The 26,372-nt window shown below is 35.4% G+C and overlaps 1 protein-coding gene across 2 annotated transcripts in view; it reads right to left on the reverse strand.

The window, feature by feature from the left end:
* The window catches only part of Stag1 (STAG1 cohesin complex component), a 305,897-nt gene that overhangs the window by 12,846 nt on the left and 266,679 nt on the right, over positions 1-26,372 (reverse strand). For both annotated transcript variants that reach the window (XM_075964871.1, XM_075964872.1), the window contains exons 22-28: positions 24,527-24,607; positions 15,406-15,498; positions 14,710-14,884; positions 11,623-11,762; positions 9,545-9,646; positions 6,563-6,711; positions 5,606-5,734 (exon numbers count right to left, since the gene is read on the reverse strand). In XM_075964871.1, the coding sequence (XP_075820986.1) occupies positions 5,606-5,734; positions 6,563-6,711; positions 9,545-9,646; positions 11,623-11,762; positions 14,710-14,884; positions 15,406-15,498; positions 24,527-24,607 (869 nt within the window). The remainder of the gene's footprint in view (positions 1-5,605; positions 5,735-6,562; positions 6,712-9,544; positions 9,647-11,622; positions 11,763-14,709; positions 14,885-15,405; positions 15,499-24,526; positions 24,608-26,372) is intronic.

The raw sequence follows: 26,372 nt of genomic DNA on the forward strand, positions 1-26,372 counted from the left end.
TCTCTACAGTTTCAATTCTATTCAAGTAACAATGCCTACTAGTTTTTAATTCCGTCCTAGTTCTAATTATTTCTTTCTTCTCTGTTTTACGTATATATATACATACGTAAAACAGTGGGTTTTTGACAATAATAAAAAAGTTACAAAGCTACCTCTTATGGTAATAGTGCATTCCTTGAGAAAATGATAAGGGGCAGCCATTTATAAGAGTAATGTAAGGTTTCAAGGTTTCTGGTGTAAGACTGTGACCAGAGGCCAGGGGCACAGTGCCTGGTCAGAGAAGCTGCAGAGAGATCTGCACAGAGAGTCAGTCAGGTCTTTATCAGCAGACTTAAGCAAGCAAAGACTTGGTATAGTCTCTTAGGTTGCTTTGTGTTAATAACCTTGGTTAGACATCTGTGACTTTGTCCTTATGCTTATCTGTAAAGATTTTAGCTTATGATCTGTTTATAGAAACATTCAGTCTAGTTTGAACTTACTCTGAGGTAAAAATGAGCTAATTGTATATAGTTTGTCTTAGACTGGGGAGAAATTGTTGTTTTCTTGTGTTAGTCTGAGTAAAATGAACAAAGCCAGGCTTTTAAGTATCTTACAGTCCTTATGAGACAATACATCTAGTTATGAAACATATTCTAATATATTTTTTATATATCAAAATTGTTTTTTTTTTAAGTTTTTTGAGACAGGGTTTCTCTGTAGCTTTGGAGCCTGTCCTGGCACTAGCTTTTGTAGACCAGGCTGGCCTAGAACTCACAGAGATCTGCCTGCCTCTGCCTCCCGAGTGCTGGGATTAAAGGCGTGCACCACCACTGCCCGGCTATATATCAAAATTATACAGTTTAATGAGAAGTCATCTTCCTGTCTATCCATGGATATATGTGCCCATAAGACTGATATGTAATCATGAAATTACATATACACATCACTTGAGATTACACACTATAATACAGGTATTGGTGAGACACCATAGTTGCTCTGGCATATATAAAATTACAAACAGGAGCAATAGTTTCCAGAGTCAGTGGTCCTGTTAGTTTTCTCCTTCATCAGAGAAATTATTCTTCTGTTGAGTTGACATCTAAACACTAGTTGTCACCTGCTGTATACTCCCATGGTCTTTGACACCTTCTATTTCATTTATTGCTCATTATGACTAAACAGAAATTCAGGTAATAAAAGAATCAATCAAAGAAGAGAGCAGAAACCATCACCAAAAGACAAGACCGAAGAGAAGACTGTATCCTTGGGATGGAGGAAGGTCATGACAGTAATACATGCAGACACATATGAGAAAAAGACCTAATGAACACGACCAAATCATCCAAGAAATGGGAAACACAGTCAAGAAAACGACCTTAAGAACTCATGAGGTAGGAGAGGGGCTGAGATGTAAAAGCTTTTGTAATCTACTTATTGAAACTTGGTCAAGAATTACCAATACCTTAAGAATGAACAGACATTCAAATGCAAGAAACATTTAGAATTCTAAATAGATATGACAAACTAGAATCATGACATGGCATAAAAAGATACAAAAAGCAAAGCAACAACATTAAAGTTGTAAGGGAAAAACAGCGATTCACATACATAGAAACACCAGAATAATACCAGATCTTTCATCAGTAACCATAATAGCCAGGAAACCACAAAATTATAGATTTCAAATCCTGAAAGTAAATAACTATAAACCAAGATCACCACATCTTGTAAAATTATCACTTAAAATTTATGGATAGCGCAGATGGAGATGGCTCAGTGGGCTAAAAATGCTGAACAATTAGAGTACAATTCATTTATGAAAGAAGAGAACCAACTATTTATTTCAGGTTGCTCTCTAACCTCCATATACACTTTGGCATTTGCATGTGTAAATGTGTATACATACATGTTCATGTGTAGAAACACACAAAATAAAGTATGGAAAAATAAGCCTATTTCTTGAGAAGTCCAAACTAAGAAAATTCATAACTACCAAGCCTAAACTCCAGAACATCCTAAGAGGAATATTATCCACAGAGAAAGAAGAACATTTTATCCAAGATAACAGGCAGTAAGGAACACATTCCATAAGAGATGGATGCAGGAAAGCAGACACAGCAAAAGGACCTACAACAAAACAAAACCCCCTGAAAGAATAGGCTGTATATTAGCAGACCAAAGGGCTACTCTGACAGAGACAGCTTAGTATTGGCCCAAAAATAGGCATATAGACCAATAGGACACAGTAGAGAACCCAGAAACAAAATATATAACTAAGCCTCCTTAATTTTTGGCAGAGAAGTAAAAAACACACACTGAAAAAGACAGCCTGTCCAACAACTGGTAATTGCAAAACCGAGTATCTGCCTCCTCAACAACAAAACCAGATCTGTTTCTCTAGCCCTGAACAAAATCCAATTTTATCTGGATCAAAAACCTCAATTTCTGAATGACAAAGTAGACAGTAAAAGAAAATATCAATTCTTAAGTTTTACTTACCTATATAGTAATATAGCAACAAATACAGCAAAAACATTAAAAAGGAAACTAAAGTCCTATTTTTAAAAAAATTTATGGGTGTTTTGACTGCCTATATATCTACACACCACATACATGCAGTGCTGGGGGTGAGGGTGCCCAATCCCTAGCACTAGGATTATGAAGGCTGTCAGCACCATGTAGGTGTCAAGAATCAAACCTGGGTCTTCTGAAAAAGCAGCCTTACTCTAAACTGCTCAGCCACATCTCCAGCTCAATTAAGCAAGCAGTTGAAATAATTAAATGCGAAACCCGACTCACCAAAACTAAGGGTGCAACAAGCACAGCACTTAGTTTATAGCAATCAACATTTACATCACAAAAGCAGCCATAGCTCAAGCTATTACAGCACCTAGCAAGCTGGAAAGAAAGAATCCAACTAGACTTAAATTAGGGCAGGGAAAAATAATAAAGACTAGAGTAGACAACAGATGTGGCAGTACACATCTGTAAACCTAACACTCAGGGGGCTGAGGGAGGAGGATTATCATAGGTTCAAGATTAGCATATTGTTACCCTGTCTGGGTATTGAACTGTCTGGGTAACAATATGTAAGACCCAGTCTCAAAAGACCAAACCAGAAAACAAAGCAAGTGACAAAAAACAGAGAGAGAGAGAGAGAGAGAGAGAGAGAGAGAGAGAGAGAGAGAGAGAGAGAGAACATGAAGAGATATTACTAAAGAAATAAAGAACAAATGACTGTACAATGATAGATTTGATAGCCTATAAAACAAATGGGCAAATACCTGGACATACAGGCTTCACCAAGATAGACCCATGAAGAAACAGGAAATTGGAACTGCCCAATAGTGAAAAGGGAATCAATCAGTAAAAGAAAGTCTTAAGTCAAAGAAAAGCCAATCATCAGATAATTTTACTGCTGAGTTCTACTAAGAATTTAAAGAATCAGATACTTGTTATTCCAATCGCAATCTACAAGGCTATCATTATCTGGATATCAAGTCAGACAAAGACACAAACAAAATCCAAAACAAAACAACAGGCTAAGTGATGAATATAACATAAAATGAAACCACCCCAAAACACTAATAAACATTAAAACATAAATTTTTTATAATCAAGAAAGATTCATTTCAAGGATACATGGGTGGTTCAACATATACAAACAAATAAGCATAACACATCAAGAGAATGAGCAATCAAAGCCATTTGATCATCTCCATAAAGGCAGGTAAGGCAGTCAATGAAATTCAACATCACAATAAAAACTTTGAATCAGTTAGGCAAAGAAGGAAGTACATAAACATAATATAAAGACTATATATGATACTAACAAGCCAGTTTCTAGGAAACAAACCTAGAGTTTTACACTAGCATGCTAGGAAAAAATGTACTATTTCATATTTATATGAGCTACTTTTCCCCTTAGATCTAGAACAAGAAAAGGAGGCCCATTTTTTTAATCACCTGTACAGAAACAGATTTAGTCAAAGCAATCAGATAAGAGAAAAATAATGAACATTCAAGTTGGGAATTGTCAAATTTTCTCTGAGGATGGTATGATCATATATATATATATAAATTCAAGACTTTATCAAAGAACTATTACAATAGAGAACTCAAGTTGTTGGACACAAAAGCAACATGAAAACCAGTAGAATTGCTATATACCAACAGCCAGTTATCTGAAATGGAAATAAGGGCAACAATCCAAGATATAATAATAATGTATAGAACAATACAGCACATAGGAGTAAAGTTAATAAAAAGGCGAAAGATCTCTAAGAAAATAATAAAACACTGATGAAACAAGTTAAACGGCCAAAATGAAAACATACAGAGACATCTGAATTAATGAACTGGAAAGATCAATTATTATTAAGATGTCCATACTATTCAAAGTGGTCTAAGGTGTTAACACAATCTCTAGCAAATGCCAGCGATACTTTTTTTTATAAGATTAGAAATCCCAAAAATTTGAATGAGAAGATAAAATATTCCAAATAGCCAAAGCAATCCTCTGTAAACGTCAAGTCACAGGACTTATCAACTTTTATCATTTGCAGAAAAGCCACATAACATCAAGGCAGTTAATATTCCAACATGGAAGGTCACTTCTCTTAAAGAAGGAAGAAGAATAATGAAGAAGAAAGAGGAGGAGAAGGTTATGAAGTTGAGAGGGGAATATATTGATGGGAGCTCTAGAGGGAGTTGGAAGAGGGGGTATAGAAGGTTTATAATCAAAATACATGAGATTCTTGAAAAATAAAAATACCTACAAAAAACCCTTACAAAATAGAAACAAAACCAATCAAATAAAAATTGACTTTTCAAACCATCCCATTCCTACCAAACACTTAACATTTGCTGTTCTCTAACATATCCCATTTTAGTGCTCACCACATCTTATTTGTTAGCCTGCATGTTTGTGTTTTGCTCCCCTAACACAGCATATAAGCTTTATAATATTACATGACCTTATTATGGGCTTACTAGTAGTTTTTTTTTAGCAAAATGAAGATAACATTTTCTTTGAACTATTACTTCTATTTATATACACATTAGCTTACTCAAATTTATCATTGTAACTAATTAATCTTTCTACTGATTTGGAAATTTTGGTATTTAGTGTAGTAGCATTCCCTTTAGAAGTTTAGTACTTTGCTCTAATTACAACATCTCATCAACATCTTCTGAAAATGACAGACTTCTTTAGACTGTTTTAAATTAAAAAATAAGAAAAGCCAATTATTTCTGATAGGACAATGGAGCTAAGATTTGGATACATAGCCAAAGTGGTCTAGGAACTTTCCTCCTTAGCCTCTCAAGTGACAGGATGTACAAGTGGACACAGCAACAGACACAGACTTGACATAAGATGATAGAAAATAAAACTAAAATTAAATTAATGTAAGAGTACATATGGGTGATATAAAAATAACTTAATGTTCACACGTTTTAAACTATAGAATAAGAAATAATTTTCATCTACTTATTTTCATCTTATAGCTTCCAGGCCAAACATTTTTTTTATTGCTACCAGGGCCTAAATTATCAGTAGTAATGATTAAAAAGAAGTTTCAACTGTGCCATTTAAAAATCACTTCTGTTGGTATGTTCAACTTACACAGTCTTCTTGTCCTGTCGAAGAAGTTTAGAAGAAAATTCACTTAGTACTTCAAGAAAAGCCAGATTAGGAGGTGGATATTCTTGCCCTTTCTGATTCTGGTATTTGAAGGCAAACTCTATTCCATCCCTGAATTTAAAGAAAATAACATTTTAATTTCTTCAGATACTGTAGTTGTCTCAAAGGGCAAATATTATAAAAACATTTAGAAACATAGTAAAATTGCTACTGAGGTTCAAAACAAGTATGGTAAATTCATACGGCAAAATAATGCTAATTTAATGATCTATCTAGCTATCTTTTTTTTTTTTTGAGAGAGAGAGAGTTTCTCAGTGTAGCCTTGGCTGTCCTGAAACTCACAGTGTAGACCAGGCTGACCTTGAATTCAGAGATCCACCTGCATCTGCCTCCTGAGTGCTGGGATTAAAGTCATGTGCCATCACTGCCCAGCCCTAATATATGTGTAAGGGTACTATAAAACCTTGGAAAGCAACTGGATTGGCAGGAAATCTGTTTCTGAGAGTTACTTATGGTATCAACCAGCATTGTGAAAACAGCTCTCTGTGTGTGGTACAATATATGTCTGTAATGGTTTGAGTGAGAATATTCTCCAAAGACTATTTAGATACTTGGTCCCCAGTTAGTTTAGGAGGTATGATGCTCACCAGGAAGCTTTTGAAAATATTGCATCTTTTTAAATACACATGCCCTATCATAGTCTTACAGACCAAAGAACAGGTTATTAATCTTTTCTCTTTATACTATAGAAGGTGGGGTAAAACCCCCACAGGACGTTTAAGAAAGCCTTTTTAAAGTAAGATAGTGCTACCCAATTACATTAATAGTTTAAGATCTTAGGGTTTGAAAATTCTGTATTTATCACTTTAGAAATGGGTCAAATAACAGTTGTTTATTTATATTCCAGTAAACCTGAATAACAGGAGTTGTTTATCTCACTTGTGAAGCGTGGCAACTGCTTCTCGGGTCTTGATCTGGTCCAATCCAAATGTAAGAGCAAAGCGACGTGCCAGTTCTTTAATACCACTAACGTGGGCAGATGTCCTATCCAGATTAGGACCTTGTTCTTGAACAAGTTCATTGAATAACTGGTGGCAATAAATAAAAAGAAAAAAAAGTATGGCTAAGAAATATTTGAAATTTTATTTACTTTTAGAATTGGTAATATAATAGAAAGAAGGTATATTTTCAGAAACACAGTATAAAGCTACAAGCATGTATGATATAAAGGGCTCAGAACTTTTTTCACTTATATTGTAGGTCAGAATATCAGTTGAATATTCATATATAGTTTGATATAAAAGGATAAGATATTTTCAACTTAACAACAAAATACACTCAAAATGTCTTAGGTTGGTGATTACCTATGTGACATACATTCTATCAAAGTAAAAATAAAACTTCAGACCAGTAATAATATTAAAGCACCATCACATGACCAAATCTAGACACTAAGCTGTGCCTGTATAAATCTACTTTCTAGATTACAGGGTCTTAAGGGTGCAGACTTGTCTAAAACCATTCCCTCCTGACATACATGATAGAGGAAAAACATAAGGCTTTACCTACTGAAGAGTTCTGCTTCCTGCTTGCTTTCTCCTGCACAAACCATTCATTTTCTATAATATATATGCATGTGAAAAAAAGCAACCTAAGTTCTTTATACTATTTCTTCTGCCAGCCAAGAGTTCATTTCCCTGGTTTCTCAATGGTATAGGTCCTGGGATGTATTTTTTTTTGTTTTTGGCAGCAATCCATAACCTTTAATAAATTGAGCATCTGGTTTCAAGTTTATGACATTTGTAAAGGTCTTTTGGTCCAACAATCACTCAACTGTGCTGGCTGACAGGATTTAAAGAAGTCAGGGGAAATGCTGCAATAAAGTCCCATCATGGGGCATACCATTAAAGTAAGCATGTAGAGACTGCATTAGAAATGACACATGTCCAGTATGCACACAAGTCAGAGATTTATGCATAAACTCTTTCTACAGTGAATCAAAATGGGAGGCCTAAAAAAAAAAATAACAAACACCAGCCATGATACCATCAGGAAAATAATGCAATGAGTTCCACAAAAGTAAATATTAACAAATTAAAATAAATACATACATGTTGTACAATTAGTAATTGAATAAAAGAGAAAGTTGGGTCAGTCTGAGCAAATTCATAGTACTTGCATGGATGGTTCATATAGGGTAGAAAATAAATGACAGGTTATGTACATGGATGCTCTCCTGTATCATTTATGTCTGTAATCATTTCACAGAGATCCTGTGGAATTTTCAATATTGAAGAGTTTGACAAAAAACAGACTGAGGTAAATAGAAACTGATTTTTAAGGCAAAATCACAAAGAAAGACATTCTAAGGATGACAGGCAAGAAAACAATATCATATATTGTTCCTTTTGCTTTACTTGTGTGGCATATGGTAGAGAGAAGCTTTGACACATTGGATGTTCTGGATATTATGATTTGTTTTTTTTCTTAATTGTAGTGGCAATAAGAAGCATAGACTTTGAGTGTTTGAAAGAGTAACTGTTAGCATGTGAAGAGAATGGCATTTTGTGGAAAAAAATAAATCAGTGTACAGAAGATCACTTGAATAAACCCCTTCACTGAGACGAATCAGCATCAATTCTTTTGATCACAGAATCTATTCTTACATCTACTCTGTTTATTTTCTTAAAACTTTTAATCTTATCATCATAGGAATTTTCAGAAATGCAGGCCCATGGTAGAGTTTTAGAATTCCTGTGCTACCAACACATGCTCTTTATCAGGTTGTGAGCTAAATATTCACCATCGACTTCTATACAAGGCTACCAAAATCTGCCTCTGAATCTTAGTTCCACAGCTACTCTGAGTCACCGTATTTATATTTGTGTTCTTCACTTGGAGTCTCTGGGAACCATCAGTAAACTCTCAAGTTCTTACATCACATTCATCACACCCACCTACCTGAGAGAACTCCTGCTTTCAGTTGTCCATCTCTGGAATGTTCTTCAGTAACACACTGTCCTGAACCTGACTATGCCTTAAATAGTAGGAATGGTTCTTCCACAGATTTTTCAAATGAATGTAGCAAATTATTTGAGCATTTCCTAGGTCAATTTATCCTTATTATCTATACATACAGCTCTTATTTTTAAATAAATAGTACCATACTACTTATTTTATTTTGAAACTTGTTTTACTTGTTCCCTTAAGTTGCAAAAACTTTTCAGAGGATACAGTTGAATGTGCACCCAGTTTCAACTACTTGGGAGGGTGAGGCAGGAGGATCCCTTAGCTCAATCTAGACAACACAGCTAGATACTGTCTTAAAAAACTAAATAAAAAGAAAAACAAAATTAGCTGCTTCAAAGTATCAACTTATTTAACTATTCCTCTACTGATGAATATTTAGACTATTTCTAAAAATTCCCACCATGGGTTACTTATGCAATGTGTACAGTATTTTTTCTTATTTGAATATCACTGACAACAATTTCTTGAAATTTGAGACAGAATTTCACTGTATCACCTTAGCTGGCCTGAGACTTACACATATGCCTTCCTCTGCTTCCCAAGTGCTGGCATTAGGCACATGCCACTATGCCTGGCTAATTAAGTACAATTTATAATTACTTTTAATTTTAAAAGCCATTATTATTATTTTGAGAGAGGGTCTTATGTAGCCCTGGGTAGCCTAGAACTTGATATGTACACCAGCCTGACCTGGAACTCAGGCAAGCAAATTATTCTTTCTTAAATTTTCCAATATAACACACCCTTTGGCCCAAGAGTAAGTCTCCTTAGTATTTCATCTATTTAAGATATAAAGCACACTATGTATTAAAAGTTAAATGAGATAAGACAGACATGTAGCTCATAACAAGTACAGAGAACTTTTATCTATCCCCACCCCCAATTTCTTACCTGTTGCAGACTGAGAATGAGGGTCTTAGCACACTGAATTTTATCAATCTGCCTGGTCTTACTCAGGGTTTCCTTAATGATATCACCATAGTCATTGTAATACTGTGAGATAAAAAGAAAACACACCTTAGAATTAGGAAATTCCATGACAAGACTATAGTGGTGAAGCTGGGCATGGTAATGCACTCTTTCAAACCCAGCACTGGGGAGGCAGCTTGGTCTATAGAGCGAGCTCCAGGACAGCCAGGCCTACACAGAGAAATACTGTCTTGAAAAACAATGAAGAAGAAAAGAAGGAGGAGGAGGGGGCTTTGGAGAAAGAAAAAGTAACTACTATTAATAGTTTTATCAATATCTATTTCTTCATCTTCAAAATAAGAGTTAAATGGTATTGTTTACATTAACGATTTGATATTTAAGATTATGAAATAACTAATAAAAAGCTAAAAATCCCAGGAGAGGAAGTGATATATATATGGAAAAATGTTTTCTCATTCTTCTTTTAGATGTTTGATTTTTTTTTTTGTTCATGTTTGTCTTGAGATACTGAACTTGATGATATATGAACTAGGCTGGCCTTGAGCTCCTCGCAATGATCCTCTTGGCTGTCTCCCATGTTCTAGTTCCTTATCCTTCATAACAGGATGGAAGGCACATTATCTAAAAGGTAATAAGGTATTACCTGGCATGGTGGTTCCTACTTTTTAACTTTATTTTAACCTCCACACTTGTTTCCATAAAGGAGGCCACAGTTCACAGTTGAGCAGCAGTAAATAAGATGTGGGCTCCCCTTTCTCTACATCCTTGTAAGAATTTGGAGTTATTTATTTTGTTGATGATAATAATCTGATTCGAGGTGAGCTGGAATCTCACAGTTGTTTTGATTGACATTTACCTGATGGCTAAGAATGCCAAATACTTTTAAAAAGCTAACTATCTATCTCACAGTACAATTTGTTGATTGACAGTTTTGATTTTTGGTATTTGTTTTGTAGATATTAATTACTTTTGATAAGCAGACCTTTTTACTTCTGCATGCTCTTTTTACTCTGGTGACTATGCATAACCTAGTTAATGACAAGTCCTTACCTACTTGCTAATCTGAGCAATTTCCTTGCCTACTTGACTCCTATTCAGAAAGTTCTTAACAATGCCTGTGTCTTAAAATGTTTTCATATAGTAGTTTCAGTATTTGGGTTTTCAGTTAAGGCCTAGGCCTTTGATTCACTATGAGTTATTGTTTGGTGGCGGGTGAGAAACATGGATCTAAATTTAGTTTTTTTTCCCCTAGTATAACACACTTAAATCCAAAACTGTTTTGAAGTCTCAAGTGGCTTTAAAATCTCTTTTTCTGCCGGGTGGTGGTTGCACACGCCTTTAATCCCAGCACTCGGGAGGCAGAGGCAGGTGGATCTCTGTGAGTTCGAGGCCAGCCTGGTCTAGAAAAGCTAGTTCCAGGACAGGAACCAAAAGCTAAGGAGAAACCCTGTCTCGGAAAAAAAAAAAATCTCTTTTTCTTTGGTGGTGATGTAATGGAACTTGGTTTGCAAACATGCTAGGCATGCTTATTGCCACTGAGTCACATAAAAGCCAGCCATATCTTGAGTGCACAAGAAGATTCAAATTTGGATTGGGATTACAGTTATTCAAGCTACATAGTGATATAAAAACACAGACAAATATACAAGTGACTAAAAGGTACAAGTAATATTCTTAACAGTGGCAAAAGAAAACACTCCTGTGACTGGAGAACGAGGGACATACTCTGGGAAGTACTGTCTCTTTTCCGAGCCTGTCTGGCAATACCAGAGTTCTGAGCACTGATTTTATAAGATGAGGAAATGGAGTTTATACAAAAAGAGAGAAGCCAAGAAAGTGTTAGGAACTCATACTGTATGAAATAATTAATTAACACTATAGACTGATAAAGAACTTAAGTACGTTTACCAATGAGAAACTTCATCACAAAACTACCCAAAATACACTGATGAAAACTATTAATTTAAGCTTCAGTTATTCATTCATTTTAATTACCTATTTCTCTACCCCATAGGAAGGAAAAAAATATGAAACAATACCTTCATGTAGTGTTTAAAGATGTCTGCAGCTGCATGCATGTCAACAATATCATAAATGATAAGTTTGCTGAAGGCAGCAAGTAGGTTCCTTCTTTTATGTAAGGCTTCAATTTTATTAGCTTCATCTTCTTCATCACCCTCTAGCCACAGAAAATAAAGTAGTTATGAATTTAGCCTGTTAGTGCTGCGAATCTGTACAACTGAAAATTCACTGAATATTAATTCTGATTTATTTATCTATTTCTCTAGCTAGCTGTGCCAGGGACCCAATTCTGGGATTTGTACATGTTGGACAAATGCTCTACCAATGAGCTACATCCCTAGCTAATTTAGTTTCTAATGGGATGAAAACAGTAAGCTTATTACTTCAGAATAAATAGTAGGAACTAAGATCCCTATATTCTAGCAGTGCCTACAGATAGAAACCGCTTTTCTTATATTTTTATCATAATATACCATTGCATTTATCCTAAAATGCTGCCCTTTCCCATTTTCTTCATTTCTTTTTCTCTTTTTCTTTCTTTCTTTTTTTAAAGGATTTATTATGTATAGTGTTGGCACCAGATCCCATTACAGGTGGTTATGAGCCACCATGTGGTTGCTGGGAATTGAAGTTAGCATCTCTGAAAGAGCAGGCAGTGCTTTTAACCTGAGTCACATTTCTCCAGTCATCCTTTAAAATTTTTTTTTATTATTTACTGATGTGTACACTGTGTGCATGTCTGTATATGTGCATGTACTTGAGGTTAGGGCCATCCCCTGGAGCTGGAGTTACAAGCTGCCTGATGTGGGTGGTGGGAATTGAACTTGGGTCTTCTGCAAGAACAATACACATTATTAACCACTGAGCCATCTCTCCAGCCCCAATTTTCTTCATTTCTTATATACTAATATATTCCCCCAGAGAACTTTCTCAGGTATGGACAAAAAGATTTGGAAATGGAAATATATGTAATAGCTAATTTTTGGTGCTTCTACTACATGTGATTACATAATTAGCCAGAAATTATATACACAAACATATATAATGCTTATTTATTTATATGTATGTGTTTGTGTCTATGTGAGCATATGCCATATGTGTACAGGTACCCCCTTGCTGGAGTTATAGGCACCCAGTAGTAAGCTATCTGACACGAGTCCCAGGAACTGAACTTGGGTCCTCTGGAAGAGCACCAAATGCTCTTATCCATTGAGTTCTCTCCAGTCCAAAATCAAATGCATTTTCATTTTTACTTATTTAATTAAAAATAATTTATTTAATGTTATGTGCAAGAGTGTTTTACTTCCATATATATATATGCACCATGTGATTGACTGGTGTCCAAGGAACAGAAGACAGCACCAAATATCCTGAGACTGTAAATTGATGACAGTTGTAAGCTGCCATTGAACCCAGGTCTTCTGGGAGAGCAGCAGGTGTTCTTAACCACTGAGCCATCTCCAGTTTCCAGTGAATCATATTTTAAAAGTTACTAAAAACTTCAACAACAAATATTGTCTTTTCCTCAAATTTTGAGCTTTAGATTCCATTGGCTTTACCTGTAGTCCTAGAAAAAGTTGTCCTTAAAGATTTAGAGGATAGCATTTGTGACTGTATCGACACTCTCACATCCTGGCCCATTTGTATTTGGGATTAGTATTATTCCTTCATACAGATACACTTAATCTCAATTCCTCTTCTTTTGTAAACAATGCTTTGAGATGTTTGAAATCAGTGGGTAAATCTTGTCTCTTGAGATGAATACATATTCCAACATAATCTGTTCCAGTCTTAGTATTTTTCAAATATTTTGCTAAAAATAATACACTGGTGGGGCTACATATTGAAGCCTCAGGCATTGTGTATGCTAAATAAGAGTTTTACCAATAAGCTATGCCCCTAGCCCAATATAGAACATTCTACTAGTATCAAGAAGAATGGAGCTAAAAAATGTCTTTTTACTATTATTTTATTTTTGTTTTTTTTGTTTCTGAGACTGGGTTTCTCTGTAGCTTTGAGCCTATCCTAGAACTAGCTCTTGTAGACCAGACTGGCCTCGAACTCACAGAGATCCACCAGCCTCTGCTTCCTGAGTGCTGGGATTAAAGGCATGTGCCACCATCCTCCTGGCTTACTATTATTTTAAAAGACTTAAATAATCTACTTAACAAAAAAAAATCTGTTTTAAATGAATATTTAATTATAATTAGCCACTAATAATACAATATAAATTTTTAGTATTTGCAGGTTCAGAACAATCTTAACTATATAGTTTGATTATCATTTTTCAGTATTTGACACCATATAGTTTTATTTTCTGGCTAATAAGAAAGTACTCTATAAAAACAGGGAAATGAACTTAAGGTAATTTTAAAGACATCATCTGGTACATTCTTGATTTCAGAAATACACAAATATATTAAAAAATTTTAATGTCAGCAGGGGCACAAGCGTTTAGCCCAGATTGGCCTCAAACACACAGAGGTCTAATTGCCTTTGCGTCTAGAGAGCTAGGATTAAAGGCTTTCTGGTCTAAAACTTGCTATGTAGTTAAGGCTTTCTTCAAGCTTGTAGTGATCCTCCTGCTTCTGCCTCCCAAGTACAATAATAACATGATGTGTGTTATAAAGCCTGGCTTAGATTTGTTCTTCCTCTACTGCACTGAGTTTTGAACCTATAGCCTAGTGTATGATGGGTAAACACTGTACTACTGGGCTGCATCAGCAGGTCCTCTTTTCATTTTTTAATAAAATTGTGTGACAGGGTCACACTAAGTTGCCCAGGTTGGACTTGAACTTTGTAGCCCAGGCAATCCTGAATTTGCAATTAGCAGGGATTATAAGCATGCTCTACTACCACACTCAACTTATTATTATTATTTCAGTTTTTTGGTTTCGCTTGGTAGCCCTGGCTGGCCTCTAACTCAAAGAGATTCACCTGCCTCTGCCTCCTGAGTGCTGAGATTAAAGGTGTGCACCAACACTGCCCAGCTTCTAGCTTGTTTTTTTGAAAACAGAAAAGTCTCTGTAGGCTTTAGAATTGGATTTACCCCATGCCCCTCTGCTATCTTTAGAGGTTGAAAAGGTAACAAAAGCCATAAGTACCCATGCTTTGGTTTTCCTCATCTTGATCAATGAAAACGTGATCCATCACAAAACTGAGGAGTTCAGATTGGAGTCCAGTATCTGGATTAAACACCAAAGGCTGAAGGCCCTCTCTGCCACCTGTCATTAACTGGTGGCTAAAAATCATTAAAAGATCACAGAGCAGCATGAAAGCCTGCAATGCAAAAGGATATCATTAAAAATATAGTACACGAATTTAGGAATATCTAATATCAGGAGTTTACTCCCCCAAAAGAGTTGATTATTTCATCAAAGTCTGGAAAAGGCCCTTTTCCATAGTTACACTATGTCTACGCATGTACTGCTAGGCTTCACAGTGGTCGAGAGATAGCTATGTGGAGGGATTACGGTATGGCCATACTTTAAAAACAAACTGAAGTATTCACATGTATACATATGAAGCTCTTTCTGGTGAGAAGTCAACTCAAGTTACAACATCAGCTCACCAGACCGCCAATATTTTATCACAGAATTCTTAGGAATCAAGAATTCTAAGTTTGAATTTAAGTCTTCCAGCTGACAAGAATATATTTGTCAAAGTACAAGAACAGAAGATATAGCCTGGTTTATAACTTAAAATATCCAGACTAAAAATTATATCTTGTAGTATTAATCAATATATTTGGGATGTTAATTGTAGTCAATACAGAGCACTATTAACTAGTAATTTCTTACCTGTTCCTTAACAGGAGTATTAACATTAGATAGGCACTGTTGGCAAACAGCCAAAAAAGATTTCACTGTTTTCCTCAATACCAACAAATCTTCCTGTAAAACACATTCAAACATGCAAGCATGAATAACAATATACCAAGAAACTGATCCAAAGAAAAATAAACAGAAAATGGTTGTTTATTGTAAAATAATTCATAAAACTAACCTCATCATTGAGAACCAATTAGTACAGTTATTTCCTACTTATTGAACACAATGGAAAGGGCAGAGAACCCAACAATATTAAACATTCAGTCATATTTAATAATGAAATGGTCAATGTGACTATTCAGAAATATTTTTGTTTATAAATACAGTTTTATCTAGGCTGATACTAGAATGCAAGATGATGGAATGTGAGATTGAAGAGATGGTTCAGTGGTTAAGAGCATGTACCACTCTTTCCAAGGATCTGAGTTCAGCTCTCAGCATCCATACTGGGAAGCTCACAACTACTTGTCCCAGTTCTGGGGTCCAGTGCTTTTCTGGGCACCTGCATGCACATGTACACATCTACACAAACAAACACACAAGCATGTAGTTAAAATAAAAATAAAACTTTCAAAAAGATGATAAAGTGTAGCAGCACAATGAAAAGAAAAATCATGTTAGCAAGAACATGTCTCCTCTCTTCATGGTGTACTGCAAAGTGTTGTTATATTAGACAGTCTAATAATATTCCACATATGGTAACATTGGAAAAGTATAAAGATCAAATTTATTTTCTTCTTGTTCTTAAAACCATTTTTCATGTTTATTTGTTTATTGTGTGTGTATACATGTACATGCCAACATAAAGGGTGATTTGCATGAGTTGGATTTTTATTTCCATCCTACGTATTCGTGTTCTAAGATTGAACTCAGGTCAATCTCCAGTAAGTGCTATAACATGCTGAGACCTCACTTTTTTCTTTCTCTTGAGATATAGTCCTTACTACGTAGCCCTGGCTGCTCTGGAACTCACAGAACTCTGACTCCCTTTGTCTTCTGAGTGGGATTTTGTTTTTCTAAAAAATAAAACAAACAACAACAACAACAACAACAAAAATCACACCACCACCACCAACAACAAAAGAACTTTTTGGTACTAGAGACTGAACTTTGAGCCTTGAATAGAAATACAAAAAACTAGCTTCTCTGAAGCTAGAGTCCAGGAGAAAGGAAAAAAAAAAGTCTCCGCAAAGAAGGAAGGCACCCAAAGGCAAAAGCTAACACTGGCAAGCATGAAAACACTCTTGCAGACAATGAAGATGCCAAGTGAAAAGAGTTTTATGTTTTAGTTTTTTTTTTTTTTTCCAAGACAGGGTATCTCTGTGTAGCTCTGGCTGTCCTTGAACTCACTTTGTAGACCAGGCTATCCTCAAACTCATAGAGATCACCTGCCTCTGCCGCCTAAGCACTGAGATTAAAGATGTGCACCAACCTTGCTTGAAATGTGTTCATTTTTACTAATTCTGTATTTTTGGTTACTATTTGAAATACTTTTTTTTAAATCAAGATTTATAAAATTACAGATTTTTGAAGTTATATTGTTATCACACAGTATACTTCATTGTTTTTCTTCTAAATTCGGGGTGGGGGTGGGGAAAGGCATGTGTCACTAACAACATCTCTCCTAATCTGGTTGATGTAAGAGAAATGGTTTTCCTGCTAGTTTAGGAAGATTCCTCTTTGTTCCTAGGAGAGATTTTCTGATGTTAATGGGCATTCTTATTCTTAAAAAAATATCCCTGGGGTCCCCCCGCCCGGCAGCAAACTCCGGCGGGTCCCAGCAGTCTACAGTCGGCGGCGGTGGGTCAGACATATAAACACAGGAAATATAAGAATTTATTAACAAGGAGAGAAAGAAATAAACGGAAAGAGAGAGAGAGAGAGAGAGAGAGAGAGAGAGAGAGAGAGAGAGAGAGAGAGAGAGAGAGAGAAAGAGGAGAGAGGCAAAGCCCCGTGTGAGAGGAAAAGCAGAAAAAGAGCTATGTCAGGGCGGGGGTCAGAAGTTAAAAGGAGTGGGCGTGGCTAGGGCAGGGACCAAAAGAACAACAGGCATGACCACCTAGGCACAAAATTCCTTGTGCATACCATAAAACTCAACATTTTTTATGTCCTCTTCCCCCTCTACAACAAGCATAGACTTAACTCCCTAAAAACAAGGACCTGTTTGGAAATGAACCCCTAAAATTGATTTTGCCAGTGTGTTGGGAGATTTGGACTTTCCAACAATATCACTGAGATGGTTTTCTTCAAAAAAAAACAAAAACAGTGGTTCCTTTTCTAGAAGACTGTGGATCTTCAGACTGGTCATTCTGCTATATTCATTTCATTTTCTGCAAGTCAGAGTAAGCTTGTAAAAGATTAAACTACATTCTTAATGTGAAATGTCGCCCCTCACTCCTCTCCCTGTTCAAAGCATGAAACACTTTATTGGATTTCTGATCTTGTGGTCTATTGTTAATCACTGTTTGCTCATGTCCTGGCTGAAATAACATTATTGCTAATAAAGTTGGATACAGTTTGGTGTGGGAAAAACAAATACGTTCTATTGTTGGGCATGTTAGTAGCATCTAATTCGGGAGTTAAGACAGTGAGGACACTCTGAGTTAAAAAATTTCAAACTAGCCTGGCCAACACAGTCAGAGTCCTGTCTCAAAAACAACCTTCACCCACCAACGGAAGCTTCCCCTTCACAAGGGAGTCTAAACTGAGTGTAGGAGTGCACACATAAAATCTCAGCACTTAAAAACCTAAAGTAGGACAATCAGGAATTTGAGGCCATTGTGTGCTATACTATTCCTCAAACAACGGAACAAACCAAACACAGACAAAATCCCTAGGAGAAGAGGGAAGTTATGATTAAACTTTGAAACCAGGGCTATCTATTATCAGGGCTCATTTTCCCCTGACAAATGAGCCAGACACATGCATTTAATTCTGTTGTATGAGGCCACTTGTTCATTTCCCTGGCAGCCCAGACTTCCGAAATAACTACACAGAAACTGCATTAATTAAATCACTGTTTGGCATATAAGCCCTAGCTTCTTATTGGCTAACTCCTACATCTTAATTTAACCCATTTCTATTAATTGTGTATCACCACTTGGCTGAGGCTTATGGGCAAGGTTCCATCCAGCGTCTGTCTCTGGTGGGGTTACATGGCTTCTCTGACTCCTCTTTCTCCCATTATTCAATTTAGTTTTCCCCACCTTACTAAGTTCTGCCTTGCAGTTTCTTTATTCATTAACCAATAAAAGCAACACATAGACAGAAGGACCTCCCACAGCACAATTCAGCATTATATTGATTTAAAAAAGAGTAAGGAAGAATAATTAACTGAATATGGAAATAACTTTAAAAGTTATTCTATTAAACTAAAATTTTTTACAATTATTCTGCTTGGTACTCTGTTTTGGGATCTTAACAGGTCAAGTGACATTTCAAAATACATTTACTTTTGCTAACACATATTTTGAAGGAGAATGCCTGTATTGTGCAAAGCAGTAAGAGAAGAACACTGTCTTGAGGACTTTCAATGCTCCTGCAGATAAATATTTACATATCCACACCTTAGAATTACTTGAACTTTCAATTTCAAACATTTACAGAGAGCACTGGGTCGGGGAGAACAGATGAGGTAATAGGCAACTACAAGAGAATATGCAGTGTGAGGATGGGAAAGTACAGGATTTATGCTGAACAATGTTAGGGTCAGAAGTTGTCTTGGAAGGGTCATCAAAGAAGACATGCTCTGCAGTTGGATCCAGGACTAAATATATACGTCTACAGAACAGGCGTCATACATGTAAACAAGCTCCTGGTAGAACCATATGACATACGAGAGTTAAAGATTCTGCAGGCAGAATGACTATCTAGAATTTCCTGATTGCATAGCTAAAATACTGTAGACCTACAGCAAAATTATGATGGACTATTTTTAGTTTCCATCATAGCCACTACCTGTTGTCTGACCTAACATCCTTTTATCAGAAAAAAATTACAAATGCATTCTTGGCATACCAAGTGTTTATCAACCCAAAGTTTAAGAATGTCATTTGATAGCATCTAAGGCAGGTGGATCTCTGTGTATTCAAGGCCAGCTTAGTTTACAGAGTGAGTTCTACAACAGCCAAGACTACACAAAGAAACCCTGTCTCCAGATCCTCACTCCCCAAAAAAGATTTAGTGGGGACGGGAGAGATTTAGGGGTAGGGAGAGAATGCTAACTGAAACAGAAGACGTATTTAAAAAGCCATACAGGAACCTATCTGGGATTAAAGCAGTAAAAAAAAAAAAAGCCACATAAAGATGGAATATACACAGAGAGTCTGGATTATGTATACCAAGTGTTTTCTTTAAATTATTTGACTGTGAAGGAGCTAAGTACAGAGAGACATTTCATTGTTTGGGCTACTAAACTAAACCAACATATATATATATTTTTTTTTTTTAAAAAAATATTTATTTATTTATTATGTATACAATATTCTGTCTGTGTGTATATCTGCAGGCCAGAAGAGGGCACCAGACCCCATTACAGATGGTTGTGAGCCACCATGTGGTTGCTGGGAATTGAACTCAGGACCTTTGGAAGAGCAGGCAATGCTCTTAACCACTTGAGCCATCTCTCCAGCCCCCACCAACATATATATTTTAAAGATATCTTAGCTTCAAAATTTGGGTCTAAGGATATGTTGCTTTGGAAAAGAGATTCTTCTTTTGTTTCCACAGTGGATGAGAACCTGTGGATTACTTCCAGATTAATGTGGTTTGATGGACCAAGACCCCGTGAAAGGTCGCTCCACAAAAAGCAGGAAGCAATTTGGAGAGAACTATGCCAAAATTCCCTAAATTATTGTTTATAAATGTTTGTTTACATTTAAAGGGGGCTATGCTATAGAGATTTGCATTGGTATAGATGTTGGTTTATTGATACAAATTTAATATCAATTTTGTTATACTGCGTATCTATATTTCTGCTCTTGATTAAGGTATTGTATTTGCGCAGCTCATTAAAAAATGTAATGTATAATTAAAAAAACAGGTTAATAGATAGCCATCAAAAAAAATAGGTAGCCATCCATAATAGTCAAGCTTGTAGTCATGTTAGTTAGGTTTTCTAGATATATAAAGACCTATTTCAGTTGGATAGGTATTCTTCAAACCTTTCAAAGACTACAGAACATGGCATTTACAATGTTTCAAGAGCTTAAGAATTTTTATGACAATGAGACATAGGAAGATGGGCTTTGAAGAGGCTCCTTATAGAGTTTGTTAGCCATTTGGACAAGAAACTGCTCTTCCTTGAACTGTTTGACTGTTCTTACAGGACTGACAGAAAAATGACTGTTGAAGCTGCCTAAAGAAGGCAAAACAGTCCTTTGAGGTTCAAGAGTCTGCCAAACATTCTGCAGGACACAGAAGAAAGTTACTGACAAACTGCCAATACAGGTGGAACTGTCTTTGAAATTTCCTGCTTCATGGGAAAGTCTGTCAGATACTGTGGGCCAGTAGACTGAAAATGGGTGCCCACAATGTTACAGAAGACCTTTCGGTGACAGTCCTGGCAGTAAGATGCCTCTGTCAATTCTAGAGTTTTGGGAGTTGCTTACAATGAACTTCCTGTTAACTCAGGCAGTATCAAATCCTTCTGTGGTCTTTGATGGAGTTGAAGAATAGATAGTTGTAGTTATAGTTTTCCTTAGTTATGATAAAAGATAAAGTAGATATAAATATTGTAACTGTAATTCTTGTTGATACCTGTTTTGTTATATGTAATTTTTACTATATTAAAGTTAAAAGCTTCCTTTTTATTTAAATATTAAAGTATGCTGTGAATATGCTTTACTGCCATTGGTTAATAAAGAAGCTGCTTTTGGCCAATGGCTTAACAGAGTAAAGACAGGCTGAAAGAGCTATACAGAGAGAGTAGACAGAGTCAGGGAGAGGCCATGTAGTCTCCACCAGAGATAGACGCACCGGAACCTTGCTGGTAAGCCACAGCCACATGGCCATACACAGATTAATAGAAATGGGTTAACCAAAGATATGAGCTAGCTCGCAATTCGCTTAAGTCACTGGCCAAGCAGTATTGTTAATTAATACTGTTTCTGTGTGACTATTTTGGGTCAGGGCAGCCAGGAACGAACTAACAAACAGCCTCCCACCAACATGGCTAAAAAAATATTTTTAAAACTACTAAAAGAGAAATATCAAAACATCTACAATGGTTATCCACAGCTGGTAATATCTGGCAGATTTTTATAATGAGCATAAATCAAAGAAATATATTAAAGTCAAAATGAATAAAGAGAATTCACTATTTAAAATGAACTTTTAGAGATTTTAAATGAATTTCTGTAAACAATTAATGACCAGGGAAACAAACAGTGGTCAGCTGACCGGCTTCCTTACTACTAGTCAAATAATCTAGTCTATCATAGCATCCGTTTTTCAAAAAACATACTTCATGTAATGGATTGAGATGGTTTCTAAACGACAACACTAAAATGCTGAGTTAACATTACAAATAAAAAACTCTGATTTATTTGAATTTTATGTATATGATTGTTTTGATTGCATCCATGTGTGTGTAATATATGTTACATGTGTGTACTACATGTACACTGTGCCACAAAAGGGCACTGGATACTGAAGTTAAAGATGGTTGTGCACTGCCATGTAGGTGCTGGGAAAAGAAGTAGGTCCTCTACAAGGACAGCAACTGCTCTTAACTGCTAGACCATCTCTCCAGAACCACAATTGACATTTACAACTTTAGGAAAGAAAGAGGAAAAAAGAGAGTGTTTAACTGCATCACTATTATGTCTTCAGCATATTTCAAGTAATACTTGATATATAAATGAGATATATAAAATATTAAGTTCTTACTTACATCCTTAGGCATATAGAATGATGAACAAATCCTAGCTCTGTGCCATTTCTAGTCTATAAGTAAGCAACTAACAAACTGTCATTTTGTGATCTTTGAGGAGTTGACTAATATGTTCATGGAAAATTTTGTGAAAATAAAAACCATATAATTGTTATAGTAAAAACTTAATATAAGATAGTAAAGAGTAGGGCAGGGCGGTGGTGGTGCACGCCTTTATTCCCAGCACCTGGGAGGCAAAGACAGGCGGATCTCTGTGAGTTCAAGACCAGCCTGGTCTACAGAGCTAGTTCCAGGACAGGCTCCAAAAAATCACAGAGAAACCCTGTCTCGAAAAACAAAAACAAAACAAAACAAAAAAACAACAAAAAAAAGATAGTAAACTCTAAACCTAAAGAGTAGTTAGGTTGAGATTAAAATAGATTATACTCAAAGTCTGTGATTTTAGGCAAGGCTCAGTCTCTGTGACAGTGGTAATATCCATGTAAAACAGGATTTAGATAAGGCCTACTATATAGGATAACCTTGAAGATTTCATTAGAGCATTCATTCCCATGTGACTTATCATAAGACAGCAATAACAACAATCTTCCTTCTGTGCTTCATCTAAATTGAACAGATTTATTTAAAAGACATAAGTCTCTTTAGAGTTCTAACAGTATACTTAACAACAACATGTTAGAATAGCAAATACAACACTGGACAATTTAAACATTTTTCAAGGATTCAGATCATTTCAACAATTACATGATGTAAGACGAACTGAAATCAGAGATAACTATGGAGAGCTACAATGCTTTTGTTCTAACAGTTGAAAAACAATTAAAAAAAAGAATTATATGTAGGTGTGTGTGTGTGTGTGTGTGTGTGTGTGTGTGTGTGTAGAGGGCACTGCCAAATATCTCCAGGGATCTCCTGGAGCTGGAATTATATATGATTGTGATATGTATGACATGTGTGATGGGAAACAAACTCAAGCCCTCTGAAAAGCAGCAAGTGCTCTTAACTACTGAAGCATCTCTCCAACCTCCAACTTATTTTTTGTGTGTGATAAAATTATGTAAAATAACAACAATCACTCAAACAGCATTACAAAAAGTATGTGTAAATCTTCTCTTATGCCTGTTCCCATATAAATTCTATTTCCTAAGGGTAACTACTGTTAAGATCTTATGATGAGGATATATGTACATCTTACTAGTTTTACTTGGTTCTTTAAACATTTGTCTTTCATTTATATGTTCAAATTTCCTTCATTTGAAAATCTTATGTCATACAGATTTAGTTTTTTTCTTTTTGTTCTAAAATTGTATTTGCTAAAAAATTCTTTAAGCCATGTGCTTTCAGAAGATTGAGATTTGACTGTTATGTGTCTGGGAAAATCACCACAGAACTCTTAAAACCTGAACATGACTTTTCCACTGAAATAGGATTCTTTGTGAAAACTAGTTCATGGTTCTAAGTACAATAGAGACATTCTTCCCTTTAACAAAGGACAAATTTTAAGATAGGTTTTTTGTTTTTTGGGGGGGAGGGGTTGTTGTTGTTTTTAGATCTCAGTATGAATGCAGCTGGTGTCCTTTTTATTTCTATCTATCATTGAATCAGAGCTATCTCTTCAGAATGTTGAGTTTATTGGAGAGATATTAGACTTAAGACCTTGGATGAGAAGTGACCATCAATATGAAAGGACTTTAGTATTTTATTTTCTCTTAAAAAAGTCAAGGTTCACTATTAAAATAGAGTATTGTTGTACTTAATTTTCTATCCCGTGTTTTCTATTAAGATTCACATGATTAGGGATCCAGGATTATTAAGTTATTTTGAGCTTATGTCGAGTACACTGTTCCAAAATCAAAAACTGCTTATTGTCAGAATCACTGGTCCCCTTTTTCTCACATTATTTTGTCCGAAAGACATTTGGTTTCTAGCACCATTCTGTCTCCTTTTAAACAGAAAAGAAATAGTGCTGTTGTTTCTTAGAAATATTTTCATTATGTGTATTATTTAAATATGTGTACACATGTAAGAATATGATTTGCATCTACTAGCAGAAGACTAGCACACATCCATAAAACAAAAACTGATTAACATTAAACTATCATTTTACAAATATAAAAATTTATGTAACTTCTAAGATATTAAATGAGTTTAGTATGGTTATTTGCATAAAACCTTCTGCCTACAGAAGTTCTTACTTACTTTGGAAGGGGAACCGTCAGTAATTTTCACCAGCTGCCAAAGAATCGAGTAATGGGAACACTGCAGTGCTTGTACGACTATCTGTATCAAATGAAAATCAAAATTTTAATGAAAAAATTTAAATAAGAGACAACTTGTTTGCACAGTACTAGGTAAATAATACTTATAGGTTTCGTTTCATAATAAAGTTTTAAATCTAAATTTTTATAGCATTAGGATTGGTTAAAAATCATAAACCAACAACTCAGAAAATAAAGAAAAAACAAAATTTGAGAATATAAAGGCAGATAGATAATGCCGCTTTAGGCAATAATGTGCTGCCATGAATATTTTGCTGTTAAAAGAAATTGATGAAATTATTTTATTCAAATTTAATTATCTTATTTTAAAGCAAGATATACTCATATCAAAATTTCATAAATAAAACATTATGCTTAATGAACCAAAGTAAAGCAAAAATACCTATAATAGATACCACTTTATATCATGAAAGAACATTGTTAGTGTCCATGCCAGCATCATTTCTTTCTTCTTCTAAAATTAACAGTGACCCATGATAACAGCTATATTTTCATTATTTACTCTGCATCCTCAAAATTTACTATGACTTGCTATGAGCAATATATAAACAAAATAATGTAGTATTACTTTGATTTTTTCATTTCCATTTATGTTAGAATTTATATCTGCTGTACCTATAAATTATTAAATTTTAGTACTGCAAAGTATTTAGAATATGCCCCCAATTATTCTGTTACTGATACACTTTTATATGTTGAATTTTAAGTCACTATGAATAATTGGTATTAGCTATCTCATATATATCTTTTGGTACACTATGTACATGTTTTTCAGAGATTTTAGTGTTCAGAACCGCTTAACACTTTTAAAAGTTACTAAGGATGCTCAGGCATAGTGGTCCATGTCTGTATCTAGCATGTAGGGGTTCCAGAACAAGCTGCATGGCATAGCAAGTTCTAAGCCAATTGAACTACATAGTGAGGCTGTTTGTTACCTACCAATCCAACCAAACAACTAATAAAGCAACCAATCCATGCCTAATTCTACTTAAGCTGCCCCCACCTTTTCTTTTTATATCAGTATCTGAATTCCCCCGTTTCATGAAATATTTTGTTCAAGTCTTTGGTCTCGAGGTGATAAAATTCAAGGAAGTAAAATTAATCAAAAAATCATTATATATATAAAGTTCCATTGGGGCAGACTCACACCCCATTTGAGCCTTAAACACAGGCTCTTACACATTTGAGTTACACTGCCAGCAATAAACAGGTTTTTTAATTACATTTTAGTTTAAGCACATAGTTTACCTTTATTGTAATTATGTGTATACTATTCCAATATTTTACCTATTAAATTTAGCTGGTGTTTGGTATTGACACACAATAAACTTTAGTACCATAAAACAAATTACATGTAGATAATAAGTTCAAAGAAAAATCAAGTAGAAGGTTGGAGAAACTAACTGAATAAATGTAGTTCTGCTAATTTTACAGTACTGGGTTTCAGATTACATAAGCAAAGGGTATCATCATAAGCCTACATGGAAACTCAAAATAACTTATAAGAATTAAGAGGAGCCGGGTGATGGTGGTGCACGCCTTTAATCCCAGCACTCGGGAGGCAGAGGCAGGCGGATCTCTGTTGTGAGTTCGAGACCAGCCTGGTCTACAGAGCTAGTTCCAAGACAGGCTCCAAAGCCACAGAGAAACCCTGTCTCGAAAAACCAAAAAAAAAAAAAAAAAAATTAAGAGGAACAAGTGTTGCTGCTTTTGATGAAATCACTAAAGAGACCATGCCATGGCTTTACTTAAAGAAAAGTTGATTT

Source organism: Microtus pennsylvanicus, chromosome 3 (assembly GCF_037038515.1).
Source record: "Microtus pennsylvanicus isolate mMicPen1 chromosome 3, mMicPen1.hap1, whole genome shotgun sequence".
NCBI classification, from domain to species: Eukaryota; Metazoa; Chordata; class Mammalia; order Rodentia; family Cricetidae; genus Microtus; species Microtus pennsylvanicus.